General features: G+C 45.5%; 1 protein-coding gene across 1 annotated transcript in view; it reads right to left on the bottom strand.

Moving 5' to 3' along the window:
• The window catches only part of EIF3A (eukaryotic translation initiation factor 3 subunit A), a 111,986-nt gene that overhangs the window by 33,599 nt on the left and 63,229 nt on the right, over nt 1–15,158 (bottom strand). The window contains exon 15 of the mRNA XM_085848263.1: nt 3,139–3,261. Coding sequence (XP_085704389.1) covers nt 3,139–3,261 — 123 coding nt within the window. The remainder of the gene's footprint in view (nt 1–3,138; nt 3,262–15,158) is intronic.

Raw genomic sequence — 15,158 nt, 5'->3', positions numbered from 1 at the left:
CTTCGTTATCTTTTGACCTATTCCGTTTCTCAAGCAGCACACACAGCCTTACTATTTCTTCTGTCAACCTTGTGACATAAATGTTTGCACGTGCAGCACAATGCGTATGTGCACAATCTTCCCATCAGTATTCAGAAGCACCGAAACCAGCTTTTGGTTCAGAAACTTTTGGTTCTATCTCCTCTCCCTTTATGGTATTGTCCCAAGTATTCAGCCGCTCCTGCAACATCTCATCCATCCTTTCCCCAGTCAATTACGGCTCCAACTCACTTTTATCAACTCACACCCGCTCTTGTTCTATTACACGAGTTTCCAACTTTTGTACCAAACAACCGCCTTGGCATTTACAAAATTCCAATTCCTTCTCCCTCAAATGCACAATGGCATCCACACAAGCGCGATAGCCCTCAGGCCCCTGGCCACTTTGTTAACTCTTTGCATTGTTGACCAAATTTCTTCTTTCAACTGTTCTCACTTTCCTTTAAGCGTTTTTGTTATTTATTTGCGTCTCGCCTTGCATTCCTCCGTTTTTGTCATTTCTTTGCGTCTCACCTTGCATTCCTCCTTTATGGCACCCAATTCCCCCTTTGTTTCCTCCTGTCCTTTCTTCAATTCATTAATTCCTTGGCAGAGTCAATCTACTTCTCGCTTAACCACTGTTATTTTGTTTGGACCGCGATGAAGACGGGTAAGGATGAAGTGACAAACACCTTCCACATTCTCCTTCACCCCGTACATTTCCCCTCGTGTCGTCTTGATTTCATCTACCATCCTTAGGTCCATCTTTTGCATATCGCCCTTTACGTCCACAAGCCCACCGTCCAGGCTTTGCTGCCTCGCCTTTACCTTTTCCAGCTCTGCCTTCAGCTCCCCTTGATCCGCCTTCATTTCCTCCCCGATTCCCTCGCCCATCACTCACATATCACTCCGCAGTGTTTGTATATCCTCAGCCAGTTTTTGCATATTCCCATCCATTTTTTCTTGACTCATTTTCATATCACCCCTCATACGAGTCAATTCCATAAACTGGTTCATACCCCATGGCTTTGGTGAGGCCGATCGACGACTATTGGGTGTGGATCCCAGGGGAATCGCTACGTCCTTCAGGAGGGGAATTTGGTGGTGGGATTCCCTGCTCGGAATGGGGGAAACTTTTACCTTATGCTTATCAACCAGCTCCACACTCAGCTTGCTTCCTTCATTCTGAATACCTTCCATCCGAACCGCCATTTTGTGCTCGTCCGCCATTTCCCGCAAGCGTTTAATCTCCTCAGAATTTTTTTTCTTTCTCTGAAATTTCCAAGCGTTCTTCACTTGGAATTTAACGAGAAGAGGATTATTGGAAGAAGGCATGTGTCCTGGAAGAGCTGGGAATGGTTAGAGGGCTGAGAGAGCAGAGGGATCTCGACAAAGGGTGGAGGTGGTTTAAATAAATAAATAAATAAAAAACAAACAAAAAGTAACCAGCCACCACCTTTGTTTGCGATGTCAGAGCAACAGGCCTTGTATTTCAGCCTCATTGTGGGAAATGCTCATAAGTTTGAGAGCTTTACATTCCACAGAATTCATGAGAGACAGATGTGATGCCGCAATAAAGCCCACAAAGGAGAGCAGTACCCCAATAAGCTATGAACAAAAGATAATGATTTAAAGGAATGACTTAACACAGGAAGATGTACATTCTGTGGCTGGCTTTGATCCATGGTCAGACCAGGAGGCTTCGTGGCTGCTGTTGAGAGGAAGGATTTCAAGAGACAGAACCTCTTCCAGTCACTGACCGTGGAAATAGATCAGGTGCGTTAGTTTGACGAGACCGAGTTTTGTCAGAGTTGAAAGACTTGTTAATTAGTCAGAACAGCGGCCAATGAATTAAAGCTACAATTGAGATGACGCAGCTGCTGTCTGTCTGTTGGTGATATGAAGGTATTGTATAGAATACTACTGTCATGTACAAAAAGGAAGGAGCGCTGGGTTCTTTCTTCCACAATACCTTCAACTTATGGTGCGCATTAGCTTAAAACCCATAGAAATGGCAAAATGTCATCAATCAGCCAAGCAATGAATTGCCATTTCCACCAATTTTGGGGTCAAAATATGTTCTACATTATCAGGTTGTCAGATGCGGTAATTCCTCCCATTCCCACTCCCTCCCCACATAAGCTACAAATTATATATTCATATAAATGACAATGATGGAAAATCCACATATTACGAATGCAACAAAGTATAATTTACCATGCAACCTTGAAGTTTACTTTAACTAGTGGGCCATTGGTCCGATGGATAGCCTTGTTGGATAGCAGCCTGCTGTAATGCTTGAGCATTAGTTTGCCTTTCACCAAGCCCAGATGTGCTTGGGGCTAACGTGGGGATATGTTCGTTATTATTATTGCCAAATGAAACTACAATTCTTATTATTGTTGTGAATATTATTAGTGTTAATTAATATATGCTTTGTTGCAATGTTATTGTTTTTATTGTATATTTTGTACTTAGCATGCCATGCAGTGGTCGAACGACGTATTAAGCTACTTGTATACCTTAACATGGTGTGCGTATAAAACAAGGGAATTCTAATGGATTTTTTTTGTAGGATAGTCGAGTCTTAAAGGTTGTACAGGATTTACAGTCTTAGGGGTCTTTTGGGTCCTTTGGATCTTTTAGGACATCTGTGTTTTCAAGGGTCTTCAAAGTTCGAAGGTGTCTCAGCAGTCTAAACTCTAAAGGGTCAAACGGTACATTCCAATAGTGCGTAATTGATGAATAGACGTATGTAATTAAGACAAAAAGTATGACGCGCGCGCGCGCGCGCACACACGCGCACGCGCACACACGCGCACGCGCACACACGCGCACGCGCGCACACGCGCACACACACACACACACACACACACACACACACACACACACACACACACACACACACACACACACACACACACACACACACACACACACACACACCATTTACAGTAGCAAGAACAAGCATCGTCATGCATTTCGTCCAGGGATAAAAATGTCACGTACAAAAGATTACCACAAGTAGTATGGGATCAATTAAGTGAGTTTGAAAACTGCTGAAAATGTGTTGTGATGTTTTGCTCCGAAATATTTAAGCACACCAGATGGTCCACTGACCTGGTACACATTGCATCGGGATTCTTTGAGAGTTTTCAAGAACATTTCTTCATCATCCAGCATCCGAACCAGCCTCGTTTTCACTTCCAAAGCCTTTTCCCTTTCCTGTTTCATTGTTGTGATCTACAAACAGAGATTGTCAGCAGCACAACTGTGAGAAGAGAAAATAGTAATAAACGTCGGTGCTTAGTAAGGACAAAAGCCATAAAATCGTAAGCGTTTTCTGCAATTTTAAAGGTTCATGGAGGAGCTGTCAAAGCACACACACATGCTTTGGGGGGGAGTAACTTCCAAAAACACACTAGGTACCAGTGGAGCCTTTGTCTCTGTAGTTGGCAGGTACTTTATAAGGACAAATCTCACTTCTGCTCCCAATAACAAACCAACCCACGGGATTTGTCTGCACTCATTACTCCAAATGGGTTTATCAAGTAAGGAAGGAAGCAACATGTTCCAAATTTTTTTTTTTTTTTTTTTTTTTAGACTTCGCTGTAGCTTTTTCCATTCCATAAGACGTAGCTTTATTTTTTTAATGCCGTGAACAAACTTTAGTACATCATGAAATTTCACGGGTGATGAAGGTTATGGTCAAGTTTCATCAAAATTGTGTGTGATTTCTGAGAAGAAAGCAAATACATATTTATGGGGCAACTCCCCGTAAACCCTCAAGGCCCGATTTTTTTTCATGCTGTGAACAAACCTTGGTACAAACAGAAAACAGAAAATTAGCATAGACATAATACGTACGACCTTTAAACATGCCTCCAATGACATTGTCAGCAGAGGCATAATAACCCCATGCACATACTTTCAGAAAAAAACATGCGTACGGCTTCGGCCTTTGTTATTTTATAACTTGGTTTACAGATCCGCCGACGGTATATTTGCTGGAAATGAAGTACAAATATAAAACACATTTTTAGCCTTTTATATTTATAAATTTTCCGCCGAAGGTGCAAAAGTTTCAAAACCCGAAATGTAAACGACGGCATTTATTTTCAAAATATGATTTCGCGCGTACGCACCAAAATGCCGAGTCCCCTTTAACCAAACTGCGCAGTAGTCTTCGGTCATGGCATCTGAGCAGTGGCCAGCATGGTTCAGATCGACTGTGGTTTCTGGGGTGAAAGTGATTGTTAAGAAGTATGTCAGCGGTATAAATTTGAGTGACTGTATTGGTGATTTAATCACGCAACATCTTGACGACGAATATTCTGGCCGAACTATTGCATCAATTCAGTGCAGCAGCAGTTGATGGTTCGCAGGCTATTCTGGATCGTGCCGATTTTGTTTCCTTCAAAGGTTGTACACTGCTGTTCGTATTGAAACATTTCGGTGCCAAGTACGTCGAAGTTTCCCTGCGAGATGCTGATATTCAGCCTTCAACGGACCAGAAATCAGCCTCTGATGTGCTCATGGGGATGGGGAGACGGTACGATCAGATGCCCGCTGAAAAGTAAGAGCTGGTTATGGCTCTGATTGACCATTTTGAGCGTGTTGACTCTATTGTAAAAACAAGTTTTAATCCTTCGTTATTGTTTTTCACATCAGATGATATAGTGAACATGGGCATCCTGCATTTGAATGGTCTTCCATCTTCAATGTCTTCTTAGATCCTCCTGGTCCGGGATTTATATTTATTCCCGCCCCCCCACCCCTCCCCCCACCTACCCTTGTCTTTTCCATGGAACATCTGAAAACAAATCATAAAAATATATAATTTCTAAAAATTGAAATTATATTTATATTTCGACCTACCGACCCTACATTTTAGCTGAAGAACTGTGTAAACCAAGTTATAAAATAACTAAGGCCGAATGTGCATATGTAATACATCATGGTGATATACCTGGGAACATTCCAAATGCACTGGGCCACGGACTAACACCCAAGCCAAAGGCATGAGGCCTGCCAATCTGTGTTGCTTCATGCAATGGTGGCACATGATTTCATTAGGGTGGAGTCAAGCCAACTGTTCAGCCAATTGTTGTAAAGTAGTGGAGTGGAATCAGGACAGCTAAATACTGACCCATGTATAATATGGGATATAATCCCTGTGTCGTAAGAGGCGACCAGGGTTGCGTCAGGAAGGGCATCCGGCGTAAAATATGTGCCAAATCACTATGCGGATATTATGGATGATCCGCTGTGGCGACCCCTAACGGGAGCAGCCGAAAGAAGAAGAAGAGTATAATATGGGATATTTTCTAAGTTTAAAAAGGGCACAACTGAAAAATCGATGAAGCACTCTGAAACTCGAACTTGTTCTGTAACTTACAATAAAACCATGTACCAAGTTTCTGTTGAATATGTTAAGGGGTATGGGAAAAAGTCTGAAAAACCACAGGTGGGATGGATGGACAGACAGCTGGAGAGCAAACCTATCATCCTGCCGGCGAAACCGGGAGGGGGACTAACAAACAAAAAAAAGGGGGGAGTGCCTTCACTTTTTTTTTTTTAAGTTGTCATCTGGTAGATTTTATTTTAAGCATAAAAATATGGAGGTTTAATTGCACACCTTGCTTGTTATCTCTTCAATAGGGTCTGAAGTTGTACTATTTCTCTGTAAGGTGTCAACTGCAAATTCTTTCAATCATTAGAAGCTCCAGCAGGTGGAAAGTGATGTATTCTTCAAGTTTGTTCTTAAATGAGCCATTTAAAAAGGCCAATCATTTTTAAACACAGTGGGCTGGGTGGATGGGGGTTCAGTTTACGTATCAAACACGAATGAACGTGAAAGGTGTGGTTAAAGTAAACTAGTAATCGGCATCCACAACCAGCCTTGACCACGTTGGGGAATGTCAGCTGAGGCCCTCTTTTTTTTCTTCTTCTTCTTCTTCTTCTTCCACCCCCACTTTTTCACCTTTAATCGCTTTTAAACTCGTTTTCTCCACAATCGTTTGAGCGATTGACACAACACTTTGAACATTAATAGGAACAGGTACCCATGGATATTTTTAAAAACAAAGCTATCAGGGATCATACGGGCAATTTCCAGTCTGTCACATTTTGTCACGTCACAAAAAAATCGTTTTGTCACATAGAAAGTCCATTTTGTCACATATATTTTGGGGTTTTAGATGCACAGATTGGACAAGCCAGGATCACTTTTTAACATTATTTTACTACCAAACAACTCAACATTCTCGTAAATTCCACAACGTCGCTCCTTCTGTAATACTGGGGTACCAGTTCATCAGAAAGCGAGGGAGGAAAGTGCTATTTCTTTTTCTTCAGGTGATTCAGTTCTTTATTGGCCCCATCTAGCATTTTTGGCATTCTGGATGGTTGCATTCGCAGCCGCAACTTTCATCCATACCCAATGGTTACCATACCCAAGGAGTTGCTGTAGCTGTGTCCAATAAGCTGACCCCAATGATAATTGAGGTAACACCGGTCAACGAGCGTATTATGAGATTAAGGATTCGTCACTCCTGAGGTGTCATTTCCCTGGTCTCTATTTATGCTCCGACTGAGGCGAGTGATGTTACCGTGAAGGACACATTCTACGCCACACTCGAGTCTGTGGTTGATCAGTGCCCCAGACGAGATACACTTCTAGTCTTGGGGGATTTCAATGCATCGACTGGAACTGATAGGGATGGTTATGAGGTGTGTGTTGGTCCCCATGGGTCAGGAACTATGAACCAGAATAGCACTAAGTTCCTTGACTTTGCAAGAAGTCATGGACTTAGGGTGGCTGGTTCATGGTTTCAGCGCCCGCAAGCTCATCGCTGGACTTGGTATTCCAACGCTGGCGGTGTGGCAAAGGAGATTGACCATGTCCTCATTGACGGTCGTTGGAGGATGATCCAGAACTGCAGGGTCTACCGGAGTGCTCAGTTCCTCAATACTGACCACAGGCTTGTTGTAGCAACTCTAAAGCTGCACCTTAAATCCTGGAGAATGGTACCATCCCAGCCTAGGCTGGATGTTGCCAAGCTCAGGGATGAGAGAGTAGCTGAGGAGTTTGCGAACAGGCTGAGTGGACACTTGGGGGTCTGGGTGCTTTGGGGGGTCCTGAAGAGTTGTGGAACACCTTCAAGACCACCGTCCTTGATGTTGCCGGTGGATGCCTTGGAGTTCACCGCAGGGCAAAGAAGAATTTTGTCTCTCAAGGGACACTGGATACCATTGACCAGAGTCGCAGGGCCAGGCTGAATGGCAGAGCTGAGCTGTTCAGGGAGCTGAGGCGTAAAACTGTACGTGCACTGAGGGTGGACAAGGAGGCCTATGTGCGAGGAATCTGTGAGGGGGTAGAGCATCACCTGTGGACAGGTGATTCTCGTCCCGCTTACAGGGGAATTCGCGCATTACGTTCATCCAAGCCCATCCCTCGGAGCACTGCAGTTCGAGCAGAGAGTGGTAGGCTCTTGACAGAGGAGTCTGAAGTGAAGGCCCGCTGGGCCGGTTACTTCGAGCGGTTGTACCAGGCTGATCCCCCAGCTGTCGAGTTGGACGTCAAGGGTGTTACAATCCCTGTTGCTGACCCTCGAATCAACTGTGGTCCACCATCGCTTGTGGAAACACGGGCTGCGGTGAACCAGTTGAAACGGGGCAAAGCTCCAGGGATCTGTGGCATCCATGCCGAACTTCTCAAGGCTGGTGGAAATGCTGCACTCGCGTCATTGCATGCAGTTTTGTGCTCTGCCTGGAACACAGGCATCATCCCAACTGACTGGAAGAGAAGCCTTGTTGTCCCTCTCTGGAAAGGGAAGGGTGATCGCCAAGACTGCAACAACTACCGAGGGGTGACGCTGCTCTCAGAGCCGGGCAAGGTCTTTGCTCGGATAATCCTTGATAGGGTTCGCCACCATCTGCTTGAGCACCAGCGTCCAGAGCAGTCAGGCTTTACACCAAAGAGGTCAACGATTGACCGTATCCTTGCACTTCGTGTCCTCACCGAACGCAGACGAGAGTTTCGGCAGGGGCTGCTTGCAGCCTATGTTGATCTCTGTAAAGCGTTCGATTCAGTGAATCGGGATGTCCTCTGGAGGATTCTTGGTCTTCGTGGGGTGCCACCGAAACTGATCGATCTGATGTCTGAACTCTACTCTGGTACTGAGAGTGCTGTGAAGTGTGGTGGTACCGCCACTGACTTATTTCCAGTTGTTACTGGAGTTCGTCAGGGATGTGTACTTGCCCCCACACTTTTCAGCACTTGTATGGACTGGATTTTTGGGAGGATGTCGGAGAGATCAAGTTGCGGTGCATCGTTTGGCAATGTCAAGATCTCGGACCTTGATTTTGCAGATGATGCAGTCATCTTTGCGGAGACTTTAGACATCCTCTTGGGGGCCCTCGAGGTGCTGAATGAGGAGTCGGAGCCGTTGGGATTACGGATTTCTTGGGTCAAAACAAAGATCCAGGCTTTCGGTGACATCTTGGATGCTGCTGTCCTGTCTGTGTCTGTTTGTGGTGAGGATGTTGAGGTCGTGGATAGATTCACTTACCTTGGCAGTGATATTCATGTCTCCGCAGGTTGTGAGCCGGAGGTCAATAGACGTCTGGGTCGGGCCTGGGGAGTCATGGATTCACTGGATCATGGGGTGTGGCGCTGCCGGTACCTGTGCGGGAGGACGAAAGTCCGAGTCTTCAGGTCCTTGGTACTTCCAGTCTTGCTCTATGGGTGCGAGACTTGGACTTTGACCAAGGATCTGAGACGGAGACTTAATTCCTTTGGTACCAGGTCTCTTCGGAGAATCCTTGGCTATCGCTGGTCGGATTTTGTGTCCAACGAGCGGTTGCTGAGAGAGACTCGGATGAGATTTGTTACCTGCATAGTCCGTGAGCGTCAGCTGCGGCTGTATGGACATGTGGCTCGTTTTCCTGATGCTGATCCTGCTCACCAGATTCTCTCAGCGAGGGAGTCTCATGAGTGGAGGAGGCCAGTGGGCCGACCACGTGCCTCATGGTTGCAGCAGGTTGACCATCATCTCAAGGAGATGGGGATGGGCCTGGCATCTGCCTGGGGGATGGCCAGACGGAGGCCCCTGGAGTACCGGCGGAAAGTGGACGCAGCGACGCGCTGTTCTGGCACATGCTCCCATACCTGACTTGACCTGACCGCAACTTTGGTGACTCAGTTCTCAGATTCTCCCTTCACTGCATTGTCGAGCATCATCATGCCCTCCGCCAACAGTGCTTCAGCCCTCCTTTTCTTGGCCAGAATTTGAACCTCCTGCTGAGTCGTTTGGAGCAGCTGCTTCCTCTGGTCGTTTTGTGGCCCGTCTCTCCCGTTCAATTCGCGTCATATACGCCGACCTTGCTTTCCGAGTGTTTGATATCAGTTCCTCCGAATAAGGCAGCATCTGTGGTTTATGATCAAATCTCTTCATATACGAACTTACTGTCCGCAGTCCATTGATGCGAGGCATAGTGAGCCGGGTGCGATGAGATGTGAGCAATAGTTTGTTCTTACTGAACCCCCTCTCAACATCGGCATTGCCATGATTCAATGTGAGGGTTATCCAAACCAATGTCATCAGAATGGCGTATTTTAAACTGACCACTAGGTCTTTTCATATTGCTGACGACTCTGTACCAGTACACATCAACTCTTCCTTTGACATTTCCCGCATTGGCGTCGGTGTTGTCCTCATCCGAATCTTCATCTTCGGAAGTGCTGACCTGTGGATAATCGGTGTACCAGTCCTCCAGTATGTCCTCGCTCGAGTACTCCAACCACTCATCAGATACTGCGTCAATTTTATCTCTCGAGAATATTTTGATGCCAACGGCAACGTGCTTGAAAGCTTGCTTAGCTGATTCTGACTGCCGAGCTAAATGATGAAGAACTTGTCGGTCATGCAAGAGCTGGTTGTCCATTGGGAATGTTTTGAGGAGTTTACCGATCGCCTCTGAATAAAACGGTTTGGCTCTCTTGAAGAAATCCAGATAACTCCCCTCGGATATCCTTTTGGATTCTCTCATGGCTTTTATCTCCCGTGAAGCCGCTTCTCCGATGCCCACTTTTTGAAGCCAGACATTGCGATTTGTTAGATCGATGCTTCCAAGTTGCTTTCCAGTCTTTCGACCAATAGCTCCTTTGGTCAGGGCGTGTCGCATCAGCGATAGGATCAGCGTCTTCATTTCATCGTAGAGAATGTGGATTAGTGGGCCCTCGCTCTGTATCAACTTATTGAAACAGTTGAACATGGACAGGTCAGATTTCATGAATAGCAGTTCATACTTGAGAAGCTTGTTACTCAAAACACTGCAGATCCTCTTGATTCTGTCGTTCTCCCTCTCTGTCAGTAAGAGTTCTGAGAAAATACTCTGTCAAAGCTGGAAGTTGCTCAATCAGTCTTTCTGTGATGTCTTCCAATGACATCCATCGTGAAGACACATGGAGGAGAAAGACATGTCCTTTAATGCCCTTGGATTTCCGCACAGCCTCGTAGTCTTCTCTCCGAGCAGCTGAGTATTTGAAAAGATAGAATACGTCAATACCTATAGATTTGATCTCAGAGCGGAATTTTTTGAATGCACTAGAAAAGGCGTTGTGGCTTTTGTGCAAGTTGCACGTGCCAATGTTGATCATTTTCGGATTGATCTCTCCCATAGCCTTTTTCTGCAGAGATTTCATGACATTCGGTCCATAGGAGGAAATTTGCAACAACTTGTCATGGTACAGACCGCTGAGAGATCGAACAATGTTGTCCTTGAGTTTAGTAGCATCAGCATGACCCATCTCAAACGACTCCAGATGTTCTACACGAACACGATCACTCTTTGCTGGCCAGTAATGGACAATCACATCGAACAGTCTCCAATGTTTAGCAGTTGTTGCCTCATCAACCTGAATACTGTATGCTGGAGCAAAGTTCCTAATTTCATTTTCAATAAGAGGATGCATACACAGCCCCATTCCATCCGAAACTACGTACGCTGTCTTGTCTGAGGCGCATTGGAACTCCTTGCGATCTTTGAGTCAGGAAACATGCGAGGAAACATAGCGATCATAGAATCTGAGAGTCTAAAGGACAAATTATTCACTGAAACATTGGCACACCACATCGTTTCCGCATAGGTCACATTGTTATTTAAGCTCCGCTTTTGCCAGTCTTCCCGTCCATTGTCAGCACCCGCGCTGTCACTAGCAAAACAGGTCTGTATATTCCTCTGCGTATCCACTCGTCGCTTCAATTTTCGATCATCACCCAAATTGTTTTGTCTTCGCTTGATATGTGCACGAGTCTTGGAATGACAGATAAGCTGGTCCTTCCCCCTCTGAGCAATGCTCACGATCTCCGGACAAAGAAGACAGCGGACGGAGTGATTGTTGTGGGGTTTTGCCCAGTTTTGTGTAGGGTCTTGATTGGAGTCCTCCCCATCCAACATGGACACTTTGAAGGCGGTGTTCCTTTTACTCATGATCGACAGCTGAAAAAAACAAACCCTCGTGAGGCCTGACAAAATAATTATATGTGGTCATATAGTGTACTTCAACCACAAATGAAGTGTAACACCCATAATAATGTTCAGCAATTATTGCTCAATCGATATGTTCTTTCGTGTTATTGATGAAAAACATCAGTCTGGGCGGTGTTGTGCAGAAACGTGTTAGCAGCAGACCAACGTCGTCTGATAAAGCAAATTCTGAGCACAAAACATCATTGGAATTCAAGGACCACAAAAATGCTCCTAGTTTCATAATGCATCTCCATTTCCTGCTTTGTACTACAGGCACTCCTCACTTAACGACCTACCTGTTTAACGACCGCCCGTACTTACGACCAGCTCTCCGACCAGTCGGTATCGTACGCTGTACGACAACTTTGGTTGTGGAAGCGGCAGCGCAGCGTCTCAGCATCAAGCATCTCATCTCGCATCACCCTTTCTCAGTCTCAGTCTCGTTCCCACAGTCGGTCGGTATTCACTACACTAGCGTTCGCAATCTCCATGACTACATATTTCTTCCATAAATTTGTACTTTATTGTGTATCTGCATAATCGGAGTAGCAGCGGTGAGGCGGCAAGCAGGTTCGTAAGCACACGCTGCCCGTTTACTATCGTGCAAATAACAAGGCATGGATGAAGTTATCAAGTTGGAGTTTCCTTTAGACCTTTTCTTTATTCAGAATAAATAAAAACGATTACCTGTATTTACAGTATGCAAACCTGAGTAATGTATATTGGAGCTGATTTCCTCTATTCTGTTTATTACAGTATACAGTACACTAGTATATAAACATTTAAAATTTATCCTCGCTTATCGACCAATTCGCTTAACGACCGAGTCGTAGGAACGGAACACGGTCATTAAGTGAAGAATGCCGGTATTGTTGTGGTGCCGGGTTCAGTAGCGAGAACGACCGCTAGACGGAGCAGTTGGGCCGTCTCCCACCGAACAGCGGAATTGAAGGTTGTCACCCCGGATAACTCCGGAGTCGGCGGGTCGCTTAAAGGACCATGGTCGCCAATATTTCGACGGCGTGAGGTAGGGTCCCCACTTGTCTATTCCAATTTACCTAAGTACTCACGCCATCTAACTACCGGGGAAGCCACACCCTCGGCCGGCTTTGTCCGAACCGAGTCGCTGTTACCGACTCGGATCCGGCGTAACCGAGTGGGAATTACCAAAGCCGCGCCGGTCGAAATAACAATTTACGGCACAATCGGCCTCACTATAACTCAAACCCGAACCATGCGAGGCCAATGAAAGAAAACATGGACAACGAACTGGAACATTTAACACAGGGTTTATTTATAATAGGGAGGGAGACACAGAGCAGAGTTATCACCACTATCAGGCAGGCAAGGTATAGTGAGCAAAAGCACAAAACAATCCTACTTAAGGACGGGCCACACACAGACACACACACCCAAAAAGAAATGGACCCCGTGGGTCTTTATTCGGCCCCTCAGCCCAGAAGGGAAAGGCGAGCTGGGGACCAGAGTCCTGTCGGTACCTGGCCGCCTCGTGCGGTTTGGCCCGCGACTGTACGTGTGGGACCCGTGGTCCGTGGGAGGTTGGATGGCGAGCAGCCGAGACTCCAGGCTCGGCAACGATGATACGGCACCCAACGTGGGGCGAAACAGGAGCAATGGCGACGAGCCCAGACACAAACCAACCGGCAGCAATGACGATCACCCGCACGAACCCTTCTCACATCGACCGACTGCCCGACCACCCTCAGAGGCCCCTCGCGTTTCTTATACCATTCCTCCTGTTGGGTGGTGGATCGGTGGTAACTTTACCTCTCATTGGTCGGGATTTGTGGGAAATCGCCGTCTGGGGTAATCTCCTTCCTCATTGGCTGGGGCGCACGTGCGATGCTCGCCCTTCACTCATTGGGCAGAGGAAACACTCCATCCCTTTTTTGGAGCGTGGCTCTGATCTGAGGCGATGGAAACCCCGCGCACGTCTGTGCTCGGCACACATGCGCGTGAGGAAGGCCAATGGTGGCACCAGCGAAGGAGGATGTTGTTGTTGTTGGGTATTAATTCCAACTAAAAAAACTCGCAGCGCACATACACTTAATCACCCATTAAACATAGGGACGGGACCCAAACTATAAACACATACTTATCGAAACAACTGAACTATGGGGACTCTGGCTGTTGTGTGCAAATGGCTGCCAGATTCGTAACACTATTACTACATAATGCCCCCACTTTTTGAGGACGACCGTCCCATTTAAAGCCCTTCCACACGTAGGCTGGAACTGAGATGAGACGGCCGTTCAATTTCGGTCCCAGATTAATCTGAGCAATTTTTGTTGTGGTCCTCAATTTCCATGCATTTGGCATCAGACATCCAACATACCTGTTTTTAGTCCAGGAATCTGCACAATAAGCGTAAATGTTCAGCATCGAATGACAGGAGGCGTAGTGATTAAATAGCTGCGGGGCTGACGGTCAGGTCTCTAATTAACATGGTTACATACAGCATAGTCGATCACTCTTGTCCAGTTTGATACCATTCCTTTCTAAAAAGGAATACTTGTAACCAAGAACCCTTTTAGCTCCAGAGTTTCCCATTCCAGTGTAAGCAAAAAAGTATTATTAACTGAACAGTGTTAATGCAAAGACGTCTGCGGTATAAGTGATAAACTAAGCTCAAAAATGAACAAACAGAAACCACGACATCAGTTTTAACAAAGCGCAAAAATGAACAAAACTTGACATGAGAATGTGTGTTGATCTTACCTCTCACCTTGCTGATGTTGACCACCGATAAAAAGTTTGCTCTAGAAGGATAGTCATCGTGATATACAGTATCTGGTACAAAGCTGGCGCGGACAAAACTTTCTTTTTAAATGTGCCACAATTCTCTCAACACTGTCACATGAAAACCTAGTTTGTCACAAAATGTCACACCGTATGATCCCTGAGCTATGTACATGATGGTATTTATGGTACATGTACCCAGCATGGAATAAACAGTGTTGACCTCACTTCCCTCAGCTGGAGAGAGGGAGAGTGGGATACATACACAGAGACAGAGACAGAGACACAGAGAAATTACCTTCTCTTTGGAGATTCTTTTATATTTTAATGCAAGGTGGAGCAGATGAAAACGAGTTAACACACAAATGTTACTCTCTCAGTCATGAAGGGGGATTAAGGTTTTAAAATCAACCCGGAATGAACTTCAGAACATTCTGCTTGCTGTCAACTGACCAACCAGCCAAATATAGCAGTAACTAAACACAAGATTTTTTTGTCTTTTTTAATGCTTAGTTTAAGATTATTCAAGGCCTGCATTAAAAAGATTTCTTTATCAAAATAAAACGACCCCACTTCCATGTGATGCCAAGCCATAAATACAAGGCCAGGTTAAACACGAAGACAAAACACTTGTTCAAAGGTCGATGTAAACATGTGTTCATAATCAGAGGCTCCTGATAAGTCGCTGTTTCAATACAAATAAATGGTAGGATGAAGGAAATACAAGATCAGCTCAATGTTTGCATTGAAAACAATATTCACGACTTTCAAAACTTCACGACATTATAATTATCCCTTTACAGACAGTCCATGCACATAAAATATGGATTTTTCCATCAAAGATC

This window comes from Eptatretus burgeri, chromosome 12, assembly GCF_056783735.1.
Source record: "Eptatretus burgeri isolate ZD-2024b chromosome 12, Ebu_testis_v1, whole genome shotgun sequence".
NCBI lineage: Eukaryota > Metazoa > Chordata > Myxini > Myxiniformes > Myxinidae > Eptatretus > Eptatretus burgeri.
The sequence above is the reverse complement of the archived record's forward strand: the minus strand, read 5'-3'. Positions and strand labels throughout refer to the sequence as shown.